Source organism: Temnothorax nylanderi, unplaced genomic scaffold, assembly GCF_030848795.1.
Source record: "Temnothorax nylanderi isolate EJ_2023f unplaced genomic scaffold, tnyl_v1.0 TNYL_tig0440_pilon, whole genome shotgun sequence".
NCBI classification, from domain to species: domain Eukaryota; kingdom Metazoa; phylum Arthropoda; class Insecta; order Hymenoptera; family Formicidae; genus Temnothorax; species Temnothorax nylanderi.
In genome coordinates, this window is record NW_027249502.1 from 30,485 (window position 1) to 45,084 (window position 14,600).

The 14,600-nt window shown below is 36.2% G+C and overlaps 3 protein-coding genes and 1 pseudogene across 8 annotated transcripts; 2 read left to right on the top strand and 2 right to left on the bottom strand.

Moving 5' to 3' along the window:
• Positions 1–258: 258 nt before the first annotated feature.
• Rpa-70 (replication protein A 70) lies at positions 259–4,580 on the bottom strand. Its single transcript, XM_071721865.1, has 13 exons — positions 4,374–4,580; positions 4,256–4,303; positions 3,558–3,769; positions 3,338–3,483; positions 3,139–3,229; positions 2,893–3,055; positions 2,593–2,797; positions 2,171–2,283; positions 1,934–2,100; positions 1,421–1,655; positions 1,232–1,315; positions 947–1,141; positions 259–740 (listed from the first exon to the last, which is right to left on the bottom strand). Exons 1-13 carry the CDS (start codon positions 4,401–4,403, stop codon positions 618–620), a joined length of 1,812 nt encoding a protein of 603 aa, XP_071577966.1. The 5' UTR covers positions 4,404–4,580; the 3' UTR covers positions 259–617.
• A 2,693-nt stretch (positions 4,581–7,273) lies between these two features.
• On the top strand, positions 7,274–7,391 carry LOC139782801 (5S ribosomal RNA; annotated as a pseudogene).
• A 3,290-nt stretch (positions 7,392–10,681) lies between these two features.
• LOC139782793 (uncharacterized) lies at positions 10,682–12,216 on the bottom strand. 2 transcript variants are annotated; one of them, XM_071721873.1, is made up of 2 exons: positions 11,746–12,216; positions 10,682–11,541 (listed from the first exon to the last, which is right to left on the bottom strand). In XM_071721873.1, exons 1-2 carry the CDS (start codon positions 11,953–11,955, stop codon positions 10,720–10,722), a joined length of 1,032 nt encoding a protein of 343 aa, XP_071577974.1. In that variant the 5' UTR covers positions 11,956–12,216; the 3' UTR covers positions 10,682–10,719. The 2 variants fall into 2 exon arrangements, with proteins under 2 accessions (XP_071577974.1, XP_071577972.1); XM_071721871.1 differs by having other exon boundaries at positions 10,682–11,637; positions 11,746–12,208.
• A 429-nt stretch (positions 12,217–12,645) lies between these two features.
• Positions 12,646–14,466, top strand: LOC139782799 (putative ATP-dependent RNA helicase rha-2). 5 transcript variants are annotated; one of them, XM_071721884.1, is made up of 5 exons: positions 12,646–12,916; positions 12,993–13,194; positions 13,276–13,469; positions 13,549–13,646; positions 14,314–14,466. In XM_071721884.1, exons 3-5 carry the CDS (start codon positions 13,318–13,320, stop codon positions 14,391–14,393), a joined length of 330 nt encoding a protein of 109 aa, XP_071577985.1. In that variant the 5' UTR covers positions 12,646–12,916; positions 12,993–13,194; positions 13,276–13,317; the 3' UTR covers positions 14,394–14,466. The 5 variants fall into 5 exon arrangements, with proteins under 5 accessions (XP_071577985.1, XP_071577982.1, XP_071577984.1 ...); XM_071721881.1 differs by having other exon boundaries at positions 12,659–12,921; positions 13,258–13,469; XM_071721883.1 differs by having other exon boundaries at positions 12,659–12,916; positions 13,258–13,469; positions 14,329–14,466.
• The last annotated feature ends 134 nt before the right edge of the window (positions 14,467–14,600 follow it).

The following is a 14,600-nucleotide window of genomic DNA, read 5'->3' on the forward strand; positions in this document are numbered from 1 at the left end:
AAGTCATCTTTCTGATAAGGATCCGCTTTGCGTAACGATCTTATCGCATCTTGTGTCAGAACACATGTGCATTCACAACGCGACAAAAATGATGCATTTCACATTACAATCTAGGTAGTTATTATACTGTTGTACGGAATAATTCTGAAGAGACTCTGTAAGAATCTTAGGATCTAAAGAGAAAGCTGAGGCAACGACAGTCGTGAAACATATTTTCCAATCATATTAGTTACTGATCGATTAATAAAAACGCGAACATTAATGTGTAAATCAGAAATTTATTTTACAAAAATCGTGCTGCAGGCACAATAAATGTGATATTATATAGCAATCATAATACAAAAAAAATTATAAATATCTTTGTGGAAAGTAACGATAATCGATTAATGTGATTAATATGTGATTAATATAATTTTAATTTTATCTTACGTGATGCATTCGGTTTTCGTCTTTTACATTGAAGAATAATCGAATTTCATTGAATAATAGAAACGATCTAAATAAAAGACACTTGGAAAAAATACAGAAACGATCATAATATTTCAATTAAACGCACGAACTTATAAGCTTTAATCATCTTCTTGAACTTCTTTTTAACAAAACGTATGAAATCTTATTTAGTTGGACTCCAATTTCTCGATGTGTACCAACTTGGAGACTTTGTCTATCAGATGTACTAGGTAAGTCTTGTAATTTAGCGGCGCGACTGACGTACAGACGTGTTTTATTCTCATTTCATCCTGGAAAACGTAGAAATTGTTAGAAAATGTATTAATATATTATCTTCTAATATACATATGTGAAAAAAATATATAATACCACTGAATATAAGATTAACTTAGAATATGACTTATACAATGGTAAAAAAAGACTGCTATGAAAATTAGAAGAGAAAATTGTGGAAAAAATTTTATTAATATGATAAAATCCACACTCTATCGATTACCTGAAAAAATTCTGATTTCGCCCTTAAACTGAATAAGAACCTCTTGAAATTCACTTCGTCGAATTTCTGCATATAAGCGTCGTTATCGTTCTCCTTTAATTCCCCCAACTCTTGCGCCGACATGCCCAATATTTTCTCAGCATCTTCGCTGAAGGCAGTTATCCAGCGACTGCCTGTTGCGTCTACTACACTCATCTGAGAATTGTTACAACAATAAACCGAACAGATATCGAAAGATACTTTCAATATAAATAAATAAGAACGATGCGAAGACAATATACATACACTTGCCAGCAAGCGATACGTGAAATTTGGATAGTCCTTGTTACACTTCTCGCATCTAAATACTCCGGTAGATTGATCGATTAACTGAAATTAAATTCAAGTTTTACAGTAACTCATATTTTGTTAAATAGCTTGGAAATATCATGAATCTTTATTTTATAAATTCTATTCGTGTCGCGTACTATTCACCTTCTTCTTGCAACCATCTACGGGACACGCCTTGTAGATGGCATTTTCCACGCGAATCATGTTAACGATCGCCACCACTGTAAATGAATCTGGGAGATTCATTTTTTCCCCCAATCGAGCTTCGGTCGCCTCCTGGAAAGTGCACAACGGCGCGTTGAAGTCACCACTTCCACCTGCTCTAGACAATGATTTAGCGTTCTCCGAATGGCCGACTGCAGTGTACCATCCGCGCAATCTGAAATATGTATCATATAAATGTTATACTGTGTTTTTATGTAATTATATTGTATTTCCAAAATTATATATTCACAACAGCATATTTTCAAAGAAATTTAGAAACGCCAATCTAAATAACAATAAATTCTAATGAAAGACATAATTAAGAAATTAATTAACATTAAAAATTACATAAAGAGCAAACGTAAAATGAGGTTATTTCTCTCAATTACAAATAAATTTTAATTATAATTACGAAGTTAGAATTGCCTTAATTCAGAATCAGCTTGAATATACCTGTGTGCTTCAGGAAGATCAGGATCCTTTTCAAGTACGGAAGAATTTATAAGGGATAAATTTTTTCCACCATTAAATTCGCCCACACGCGCTCCTTTAATGGCTAAGATCGGATTATTAGAACCATCAAAGTCCTCGGCTTGCTTTCCCCACAGTGTAACGCACACCTAACAGACAATTTTTTTTTATTCACCCGTAACAGCAAAATGTTAAAATCTACGTCAATAAACTGCTCACCATTGTGCCGCTGTCATCAACGATATTAACATCTCTCTTCAAGAGCTCTCGGCCAGTAGTTCGTTGTACAATATGTTGTACATCGTTGAAAGTTGTAACGATGCCCAAGACATCTATTACAAATGAATTATTATACCCATAATTTTCAAATTAATCCAATTATATATTTACCAAATCTTATTTTATATCATATTTCAAAATTTAAAATTGTTATTTATTATCGTATACAGTAAAACTTTAATGCAGGGCGATTTGCAATTGATACTTAGAGATAACATTTAATTGAGTTTTAGAGATAAGATTATAACAAGAAATAAATGTTGTCAATAGATAAAATTATCGAGGATACACATTAACGATGAAAAAAATCATTTGATTAACGTAACCAATGTTTAAGATTTAATTAGCTTTTATTGCTGTACCTATTAAGACATTTTTTTCTTTGTTTTCTACTTGACTTATGGGACAGAAGTTAAACTGCAACGTCGGAATGTCATCACTGTTTTCGTGGCAAGGCACAATCTCTGTATCGCCGGTCATCGTCATCTCGTAATCGTTTTTCAACATATTAAACTGTTTGTTCGCTGCCTTCAGCGTGCACCGCGAGATATAATACACATTTCCAGGCTGTATAAATAAAAACACTCGACAACTTAATTCTTCATGGAGAAAAAGTTTCATATACCCATCGTTGATATCATATGACGTCATATGACGCGTACCTCTATCATGTCGTAGAACTTGTCGCATAGATCTCTGAATGCGGTACATCGAATTTCGCCGCTTTCATCGATCAGATCCATGGAAAAAAGCTTGCCTTCTCCACGGGAGTTGCTCCATGTTCTGATTGGAGACTTATTAGTCACGCGAACTTTGATCACCCATCTAAATACAATTTTATCATTGTTCCTTCATCTTCAATGTCGTGTATTTTTAAATATATTTTATACAGAATAGAATTCTCTTACCTGTTTTGGTAAGGACTTAATGCAGCGATTGGTGTAGTGGATATATCAGAAGAGGCATGATGATTTGAAGAACCCCTTTTGGCTGCACCATCTATTAGCAAAACAGATTTTAAAAAATCCACTCAAAAAAATATTGCAAACACAAGTTAATTGGTAATTTATTCTAGACACAATTGGCGCAAGCCAACGATATACTCACTAGTTGGAAAAGGAGAACTTGCAGCTGTGTATGTAGATGTGGATTCAGCATCTGATTTAATGTCTATATTAGTTGGATTGCCTATCTTGTACCCAACTTCACTGCCAGAAAACAACACCTCGATACCCAATATCAGTATCACGCGTCTGATAGAAAAAAATATGCTTGACACTTGAATTATTTACTTATTTTAATGCAAAAAGTAAGGTGTAAATAATACTTTTCTTTGCCACTGTTGTTCACTGAACTCAAGTGATAGTTTAATATTCTGCAGATTGCATTCTCGGTCAAAATTTCATCCGTGATAAGATTATTTAATTGAGTTGCCAACATGGTGAACGAGTTTAACCTCTGTCCATCGGACACTAGCAATCTGTAGCGATCGGTAGCGATACCATCCTTATTAACGGTTCTCGGTAGTTTTTTGTAACCCTGTAAAATTATTACACGATTATTAGGATAGCATTCACTGAAAATTACAAAGTAGAATCCTTGTCTTGCACATCCAAAGCATCAGTCCTGTGCAACATCATAATTTTTTATTACAATTAAAATAATGTTTGATTGACAATTGAAATATTTCTAATGTGTGATAGACATATATCATGAGTCATGACGCTTAATATATCAAGATATAACAAACACTTAAAGTTAGATAAAAATCTACATAAAAATGACAGAAGCAATTGTCCTGACTCTGCTGAGTAGACCTTGCTCTGTAAAAAAAGTCACGCTTTCGAGATAAATAATTTTGATGCGCCGACTTACTGATGACAGATCAGAGGTGGGATTCTATAACTCCTTAACGACAGTTTCGATATTGTTGCGCAGCTTTTTTACCATATATAGTACCTGCGCAACGATACCGAAACTGTCGTTAAGAAGTTACAAAATCCTGCTACTGAATTCTATACTCACCAATATTTGGAGCACCGGTTTCTCGACGTCCGTGCCGCGCATGATTCTCTGAAACGATGAAATGTCGATTGTTACACAATACAACGCAATAACAATATAATGCTTTCAACAGATTTACCTCCAACGCTCCTTCCGTTAAATTGTACATGACTGCGGTTTATTATCAGCGTGGTGAGAAAAGTCCTACCGATTGCTTATCCAACAAAAAAAGGCCGATGTCGATAGTATCTCCCGTTCCGCTGTTTCCCGCCGAATAGTTGACACCAGTTGACACCGATGTCGAGTCGAATGTTGAGAAGCGTTCAGGCACAGTAGGCCGAGTTTCCACTGAGCGCGTCAAGCTGGATTCAAACAGGACGCGTCAAGCCGTGATCAGGAGCCCTATTCTCGAATCGTTTTCATGAAACTCGCATGCGAAATTCAATGCTTTTCAAATAGAAAGTCGCATACGAAAATCATTAGGGCAGGCTCGAGAATACGGTCCCAGGGTAGCGATCATTGGTCTGTTCTTTACAGCTGAACTGGCTGCACTAGTTCAGAGTTCATCTTTTTCCTTTCAATGTGGTGTAAAAAAGATAAACTCTGAACTAGTGCAGCCAGTTCAGCTGCAAAGAACAGACCTCATGTAACTTTTTCCCTAGAGCGGAAACGTGAAAAGTGAAAAAAGTTTCATGTAACGTTCTCTTTCTATTAGTGTTGAATAGAAAGAGATAAACTTTTCACTTTTCACGTTCCGTCCTAGGGAAAAAGTTATGGTGCGATCCCATGGTACGGAACGTATGCGCAATGCGGAATTGGCGGAACGCTCGTGATTGGTTCGACCTCTTTTACGTTCGTTCCGCCGACTTTTATCCGCAAGTTTTTATTTTATCCGCACTGATACGTGCGGAAACTGCGGAAGCCTACTTGTGTCCTTGTGTGCGAGTGTAAAAAGACAAAATATCATAATCTCAACAGAGATCCGTAAGAATATTATTAAAAACTATTTAAATTTTTGGCTTTGGTGGCAATTGGTGACAATTTTGTAGGTTATGAATGGAATTCGTTAATGTGACAGATGTATTGCATGTATGTACGTGTGATTCCGTTCCGCTGAAATATAATTTGCCGTGTCCCATGGAGCGGAAAATGCGGAAGCGTAGTCTGTACGTGCCAATAATATACACTGTTCCGATAGATACAATGAAAGGATCTATGGGAAACAATCTTGTGATTGGCAAGAGTCAATTGCGCTTCCGCGAATTCCGCTCCATGGGACACGGCAAATTATATTTCAGCGGAACGCAACTGGCGAAATATCTGCGATTGGACAGACTTTATTCCGCCAATTCCGCATTGCGCATACGTTCCGTACCATGGGATCGCACCATTACATGATCGCTACCCAGACGACGGATTGGGATTGAGATTGGATTGAAATTTGACCAATTAGAGCAAAGTTCACTAAACCTGAAAAAGTTAGTTTCCTTTAAGGTGATGCTGGAGCCGTCTGTATTACCGGCATTTTTTGTCAGAACGTAGCGTCGTATTAATTTGACAGAATTAAAAATCCTTCTCCAGAATTGCAGTACATACATTAATGATTCAGGGGAACTCCGATTTTATATAGAAAACGAGAAAAAATTACGAAAGTACAGATTTCCTTATCCTACTCTTATCCCAATATGGCGTCTCGAGTTGCGGCGAGCTGTCAGCTCGTCACAAGATGTATTTCATATAAGAGATATACCATTGGTACGAACGCGAAAACAAGTTCCCCTGAATTGCACAACAATAAAAACATCGATAAACCCCCCAAATCAAGATTTGGAAGCGTAATATAAAAGTATGATATCGATGTGTATCGTGCGTATGTGTGCGTGCAATGTAGCGTGCTATCCTTGTCTATGGCCGGTATTCACAGTCTTCAAGACCGTCTTAAGTAATGTCTTAAGACGCGAATACGGCTCTGTGATTGGTTCATGACATCTTAAGATTGAACTTAAGACGGTCTTAAATAACTATGAATACCGGCCTATATCTTTGTCTATACAAGGACAGATATAGTCAATAACATAGAAAATGGTAATTTTGTCGGTTATACAGACGGCTCCAGCATCCCCTAAAGGTGCGATTTCACGATGACGCTCGACGCTGGATTCGAGCGTCAAATCTGGTCACGTGATAGATTCAGAGGGACGCGAAATATAACCTAACCACTGGATTGGCTGAAATGAGCGTCGAGCGCCAAAGCTAAACACATTTTAGCTTTTTGACGCTCGAATCCAGCGTCGAGCGTCAAATCTGGTCACGTGATAGATTTCAGCCAATCCAGTGGTTAGGTTATATTTCGCGTCCCTCTGAATCTATCACGTGACCAGATTTGACGCTCGAATCCAGCGTCGAGCGTCAACGTGAAATCGCACCTTTATTTTCGCCAGGGATGTAAAATAATTCATTTGTTACAAACATAAAGAAAACTTTTGAAAGCAACTGTAACATGAAATAATTGTTTTATTGTAAAAAAAAGAACTTTTAAAAAATATTAAACTGTTTATGGAACAAGTATGATGGAAACAAAATTGAAAAGCAGAGTTCAAAGCTGATTTACCTTTCCGAGCACATCGAAATATAATGCACAATAGCAGCCAGAGATATCTGCGAAATACGTTTTAGGGGAAAGGGGGTAAGATAACGAATTGCTAATTTTTCTAAACTTAATAACAGATAACGAGTCGATGCTGAACTCATTAAAGGCTTTAGATAACATTGAATCTCTTGTAGTTTGATTTCAATCTGTTCACAAAAATAAATGATATAATAAAAAATATGTTTTAGATGCACTCAACTCATATGTAATTTTTTGGTGTTTGTTTATAAGGAATAAAAGTGATCGGACGAGAACTTGTATGTTCAGCGTGTTTATATTATAAATGTATTATTATTGTTTGTATTATAATAATTATTTATTATAATAAATGTAACATGAAAATTGATGAAGAAGTGTATATCTTCTCTCTTCGTAAGAAAGATACTTTCGTCAACGGTCAAATCACGCCAACCTACAAGTTCTCGTCCGATCACTTAAGTCAAGCGGCGTTGAGCGCGGTTAGTACTTAAATGGGTGACCGTTTGGGAACACCGCGTACTGTTGGCATCTTTTTTTTTAAGTTATTAGTTCTTTTATGTGGTCTTAAATTTGCTTATTTTATATCGTTATAATTTTTAAATTTTACATGTTATTAATTTTCTAACTTTATAAATAATTATAGTTATTCAGTAATTGGCTAAATTTGACAAATTATATTAAAATACAGACGTTTGTTTAAATTTATACACGTAAAAAACCAATAGAATACACACATACACGCATACACACACATACTAGGCAATAGAACATTATTTAAATTGCTTCATATGTGTTTTGTATTCTGTAATATTTATTTGTATATTTATTAATTCGTAGCTCCATCAAGGCCGCTGGGGTAAAACTGTCGCCTCATATGAAACGGATAAACCCGTAAGACTTATTCCCATCTTAGATGTGGTTTTGCGAGATATCGGAAAACCCGAACAGAGTTTTTCCATTGAGATCGGTGCAGCGTGTTACGATTAAGACAAAGTACGACATTGTTATCTCATGCCTACAACACCGTCGTCTTCCATTTTGTATAATCCTAAAAAAACAAATGTCTCCCAATTTTAAGGAGATAACTCTGTATATTAATTATATCTCAAGTGACATTAAACATTACTTAACTTAATCTGTAATGGTTCTACGTCGCTATTTTAAACTCAAATTCTCAAGTAGCAAAAATAATTTAGGAATATTTAATAGAATTATCTTTAAGTTAATTATAGTATTTTTTCTTTCTAGGACCAACGCAAAGTTAAATTTAAAAAAAGATATGGAATTTGAAGAAATGTATATCACTCGAATATTTTATAATATAGATACATATATACCAATTAGAAAAATTCTCAGAGTACTATTACTACGTTTACGCGAGCTTTACTTCTGTAGTAAGTTACGATAATTCCTTCGCGTAAACAGGATTTTTCTTCGCGTAAACGGGATTTTGTAGTAACTTACGATAATTTACTTCGCGTAAACGAGTGATTTATCGTAAGTTACTACAGAAGTAACGCTCGCGTAAACGTAGTATATGTTCTCTAACTATTATTATGTACACTGATGTACACAATAATACTTTGGCATTGTGCGTGTTGAGTACAAAACTAAATCTATAGTTTTCGTGCTAATATTTTTACACTTAAATACTTAGGCATTTAATACTTGATTGGGTAATATTTTAGTTTTGTACTCAACACGCACAATGCCAAAGTATTATTGTGTACATCAGTGTACATAATAATAGTTAGAGAACATATTTCATTTATGTCATTGTTATTCCATACAGCTATTTAGAAAAAATAAAATTGCAGTGCATAATCAAAGTTATATTAATTTAATATTTCGGTGCTAGTCCCCTACATGCCGAAATCTTTTGCGCAATTTCTTTTGTCAATTTGTAACGTTCCACATTTATTTCCTCCCCGATATTAATATAATGTGTTAATGGAACATAATTCGTATATTTCCTTTAACTACGAAAAGCGATAGTTCTTATCACACTTATCATTTATTTTTTTCGTTTTCCTTCGCCTTTCTTTAAAATATAAACGTGTGCTTGCTTCATTCTTAATAATGTAAAAAAGAATATGCTAAAAAACCGTACTCATGAACTAGAAGCGCATTCCTTACCCCCTCCATGGTTCCTATTGAGCCCGCAGCTGACCGCTAAACAAAGTAACCTCTGTATATCTGACACAATTTGATCATTCAGAAATGATTTTGTTTTAGTTCCATCATTGGTCTAGTTTCCACCGAAGTCGTTAATTCGCTCCTAGTGCGGCGTAGAACCAAATTTAAGTCGATGGAAACGTGACTCGCCTCGCCTCGAGGCGCAGTCAGTCACGTTTCCATCGACTTAAATTTGGTTCTACGCCGCACTAGGAGCGAATTAACGACTTCGGTGGAAACTAGACCATTGTAATCAACGTGAAATAAGATTTGTTAATATTATAAATATTAATCTTTCTAAGCGTCAAGCAGCGAGCAGCAACCCAATCAGCGAGGTGATATCAGCAGTGGCGTAGAAAATATCGCCTCGCTGATTGGTTGCTGCTCGTTGCTTGACGCTTGGCACGTCCTGTCCGAATCCAGCTTCACGCGTCGCGTCATCCATTGCAACCAATCAAAACATCTTATTTTATTACATTATTTGTGACGGGATCACTCAGGAGGGTGACCTTGACAATATATGTCAAGGTCAAGCTCATCGGAGTCTGCTCCGCTAAACTATATAGATAATTACCTTATTCTTAAATCTTAATTGCTAATAAATTATTATTGCACTATAAAACTTCCTATAAAACATAAATTAAACGCGTACAAGTGTCATATTGTAAACATGTTACTGTAAGAACTTATTACTTTATTATTATTAATCAGTCAATATATATATATGTCGTAGGCAAATGGTTATTTTAGGAAAATAGCTTCTGACTAGGCAAATGCTATCTGCCTGGCCAAATAGCTTTCATCATTTATTCTTGCTATTTTCCTAGTCAAATGCTATTTTCCTAGGCAGATGCTATTTGACTGAACCGCTGTTAGGCAAATGGTATTCCGCGAAGCATGCATTGGTGGGTAATTCTTCAGTTTAGCTACCCCAGCACAGAAATCGATGAAATTAGGCTTATTCGACGCGTTTTTGCACGAAACAAAAGAATCTGGCAGAAAAAAGTGTCGCTCTGCCCCGCGAAGCGAGATATTAATCGTTAAAGTTGACAGGAATTAGGTTATGATTCCTGTCATACCGACGAGATGTAGCGACCATGAACATGCCCCGCGACAACTTCTCACTGACTTTAGGACACGCCTTCGGCGTATAGATTACTGACGCGCTTTAACAGTATTTAACTGTTTAAAGCGCGTCACTAACCTATGTAGGTTAGTGACGCGCTTTAAAAGTATTTAACTATTTAAAGCGCGTCACTGAAGTGCACCAATGCATGCTTCGCGGAATACCATTTGCCTAACAGCGGTTCAGTCAAATAGCATCTGCCTAGAAAAATAGCATTTGACTAGGAAAATAGCAAGAATAAATAGTGAAAGCTATTTGGCCAGGCAGATAGCATTTGCCTAGTCAGAAGCTATTTTCCTAAAATAACCATTTGCCTACGACATATATACTGCAATGAATTAAGGACTTTGATAATAATTCTTTATACATCACAAATTATTTGCTCTAAAGGCATATGCATTGCACACAGTTTCATCATTTCATATCAATTAATAGTTTATTACGATTGCGACTGTTTGTTTTACTGAATTAAACTTATCAGCTAAGAGTCTTAATCCCAAGTAAAACGCATGCCCAATGCTTTTTAGAAATGTTTATTTTGAAACATTCTAATTTCTAATAGTTTCTTTCAGCCCAGTTTTTAAAGCTGTCCATTGATTCTGAGCCAACATTTTTTTGCATAAGTTGCACACGTTCATTTAATATTTTAATTTGTTGTTTTAGTTCATAATTTTCTTCGTATACCTTTCTATTTTTTACATCAATCTCTTCAGTCTTCTTGTCTACTTTTACTACTTCTTCCACAGTTCCTTTTATCTTATTCTGCAACTGTTCATTTTCATCGATAATGCTCCTCAGTATATCATTATTCTCATCTTTTATATCAATCTCTTCAGTCTTCTCTACTTTTACTACGTCTTCCACAGTCCCTTTCATACTATTCTGCAACTGTTCATTTTCATCTATGATGCTCCTCAGTAAATCCTTATTCTCATCTTTTATATCAATTTCTTCAGTCTTGTCTATTTTTACTACTACTTCCATAGTTCCTTTCATCTTATTCTGCAACTGTTCATTTTCATCTATAATGCTCCTCAGTAAATCCTTATTCTCGTCCATTGACTGCATTTCGTCTATTTGTTCTACAATTTCTTGAGATTTTGCAATAGTTTGTATATCTTCTTTGGTTAATGGTTTGTAAGTCTGTACACAACCACATTGATGTTGGATTAAGTATCCCCTTTTTTTTCTTAGATATGTCTTTCCATTGGATATATTATTAATAGTTAATAGTGTTAGTAGCTTTCGCTTATTTGACTTACTATATGTGTGATCACAATGATTTCTAGGAACATTTTTAATTTGCTTACTTCTTGATGATTGCTCGTTTAGAGGTAATTGTGCAATGAAACTATTCCTCGGACAGTTCTTTCGATCCTGTAAAAGACACGTACAAAAACGAGAAGGAACTGAACCTAGTTTTACTCGTTTACGCCCAGCAACAAATTCAATTTGCGATGGCTCAAAATGTACCTACAGAAAGAAAACCACAACATGTTTGAGTCTAACAATAAATTACATTGTTATATCTATTCATCTTCCAAAGTGCAGAATCAAAGCGTACTGCACATTGTTTCTAACCTCACAAAGTTTTTGAGAACTACTAGGTGACCAGTTCTTGCCTCTTCCAACCGCAGCAATCCATTTTTGTTTTAATGACTCATCGTGCGGATACCTGACCAGTGCATAGCCTTGATTACTGTTGTTTGAACAGTTGCATGCAGTGCAATTCGATGGCATAGCGAACGGTAATGTAAATGTAAAGCCTATCCATCCATTATCCATCGACATATAAGTATAGAGCTAGAGATATAGTCATGGTGGAAGGAAATATTTCCTTCCACCATGGCTGTGATATAAGACCATGGTGGAAGTAGAGTCCTAAATAATTAAGGTGTGATTTCACGATGACGCTCGACGCTGGATTCGAGCGTCAAAAAGCTAAACTGTGTTTAGCTTTGACACTCGACGCTCATTTCAGCCAATCCAGTGGTTAGGTTATATTTCGCGTCCCTCTGAATCTATCACGTGACCAGATTTGACGCTCGAATCCAGCGTCGAGCGTCATCGTGAAATCGCACCTTTATGAGAAGCGCATCCGGCGGCTCGCTTGCTGATTGGCTGACCGCGACCACCAATCACAACTCACAACCGAGAATGATGGTCCCGCAGCTGATTCCATGACCGCCGTAAAGTTAGCAGACAAATTGAATAATTTTGAATTATTCTTTTTCATATAATTTGGGAATCATTTAGGCAAGTTTAGGAAAATTGTTTAAACATTTGGGTAATAATATTTTTCTGTTATTAACAAAATTTTATCGAGCGTCAAGTTAGCAGATAGCGACTATGTTTTATGTTTACTATGAATGGAATCGATTGCCCTAAGAGCACAGTTGACGGAAAGTCGACGGCAAGTCGACTTTTATAAGTCGACTTCTAGTCGACTTCTAAAAATGGCGGAAAGTCGACTAAAAGTCGACTTCTAAATAGTCGACTTATAAAATGACGGAAAACAGTCAAGCGGCGCGTCATGCATCATCAATATGGCGGCGAATCTCGAGGAGGCTGGAGGACCAGATGAGTGGACCAGAGTTTACGCGAGTGCGAGGAATACGTGCCGCGAGACAGGACACGATAAGACGCCAGATAGTTCTTGCAGGTATGGCGGATCAAGTCGCGAGAAAGGTTTTGCCCGACGAGGTAAAAGAGGATCAGGATAAGGCCAAGTGGAAACATGCTTACAGGTTAGGTATGGTGTGTTATTAATTATCATCGATAATTAAGACCTATTGAATGCGACCTCTCCATTCTGTATCATCTTTCAGAACACCAGAAATGAAGGAAACTGTGTTCATGCATTCTTCGTGCGTTCTACGGAAAATCAGTCCGGAATAGGTGGTTTATAAAGAGGTGTACGAAACGAATAAGATGTACATGCGAGGTGTCACGATGATAGAACCCGAATGATTGCCGAAATTCGCCCATGCTATGCCATCTTAGTGAACCATTGGTTGATCCACCGCCAAGGTATTTTTATCACAATTGTTGCTTTATAATGTTTTTCCTACTTATTTATAAAGATATTTATAGATATAATCAATGAACCAGGAAGATCATTTGCCGCGTGTCTGGTACATTCGGAAAGGCCGAATGGGCACTACCATCGATGGATATAGAGCATCCGTGGACGGTGTCAAGTGGTTAGCGTATTTCTTCTTGGAGGGTCAAGTGTGCCCTAAGCTGAAACGATTTGTCCCGTCGCTGCTGACGACACCTGGGAGCATCACCAAGTCATGGGCCAGGTAAATCGTTATTCTATCTCCTTTTGATTTCACGTTGATTCATCGAATAGATTACATCAATTCAATACGATTTTTTCAGGTTGATACCACGCACTCAAGTAATAGTACAAATGCTGCAGTCGCAGGGAGTCGTGTCCAAACACAAACTGCTAGAAATCTGGGGTTCGGATAAAAAATGTGAGATTTTAATTTATAAAATAATATTTAGATATTATCATAAACTTCTATACAATACTAGACCGCTGACAGACATCTCGCCCGTGATGCTTGCCGCCATGTTGATTTTAGTCAAGATATGCTATACTACTATTCTATACAAGTGGTTTTATACAAGATTTCTATACAATAGTCTGGCATATACAGAATGTCCAAAAGAAAGGGTTTAATACTACAGGAGTAGTGGTTTGATTTCGGCATCCAAGTACGCTACACGTCGAAGGCATGACTTACAAACTTATTGATAACATGTACCAATATTTAACACAAAAACATTCGCCTGCTTCGTTATGTACTGTAATAACGAATGCAGATAAACGCACATCATGAGCAACTGAACACCCGATAGTGACTTATTGTTAATTCAATATGGCCGCACCCTTCACTAACACTTGCACCTTGCACTCGCATCAGCTTTTCGGCAGTGCGTCCATAGATGTTAGTGGTCTAGTATAAAAGTCTGTGGATATTATATATTTATAATAATAATATATATATATATATATATATATATATATATATAAATATTATTATATATTTACAACATTATGATAATAATATGATATATATTTATATAGCTAATTTTGCATATTGTTTCGCGATTAACGCTGGAATGTTTTAATTTTAGTTCTGTTATTGTCAGCTTACCAGAAGTGGCTGCCGGAATCCGCGCACGCAGAAGTGGCACAGATATGGCCGCCTTTGTAATTAAGAATAAAACATTAGAATTGTAATTATACAGTTTTTTAGATAATTAAATTATTTTATATATGAAAAAAAATCGAAATGCATCAGTTTTAGCCCTCCAGCAAGGGGTCGATTGTGTATCTTGAAATAATGAGGTAAAAATTACAAAAGTGAGAAAATTCATTAGCGTATCTACGATTTTATTTATCAAAATCTAATAAAATCTGT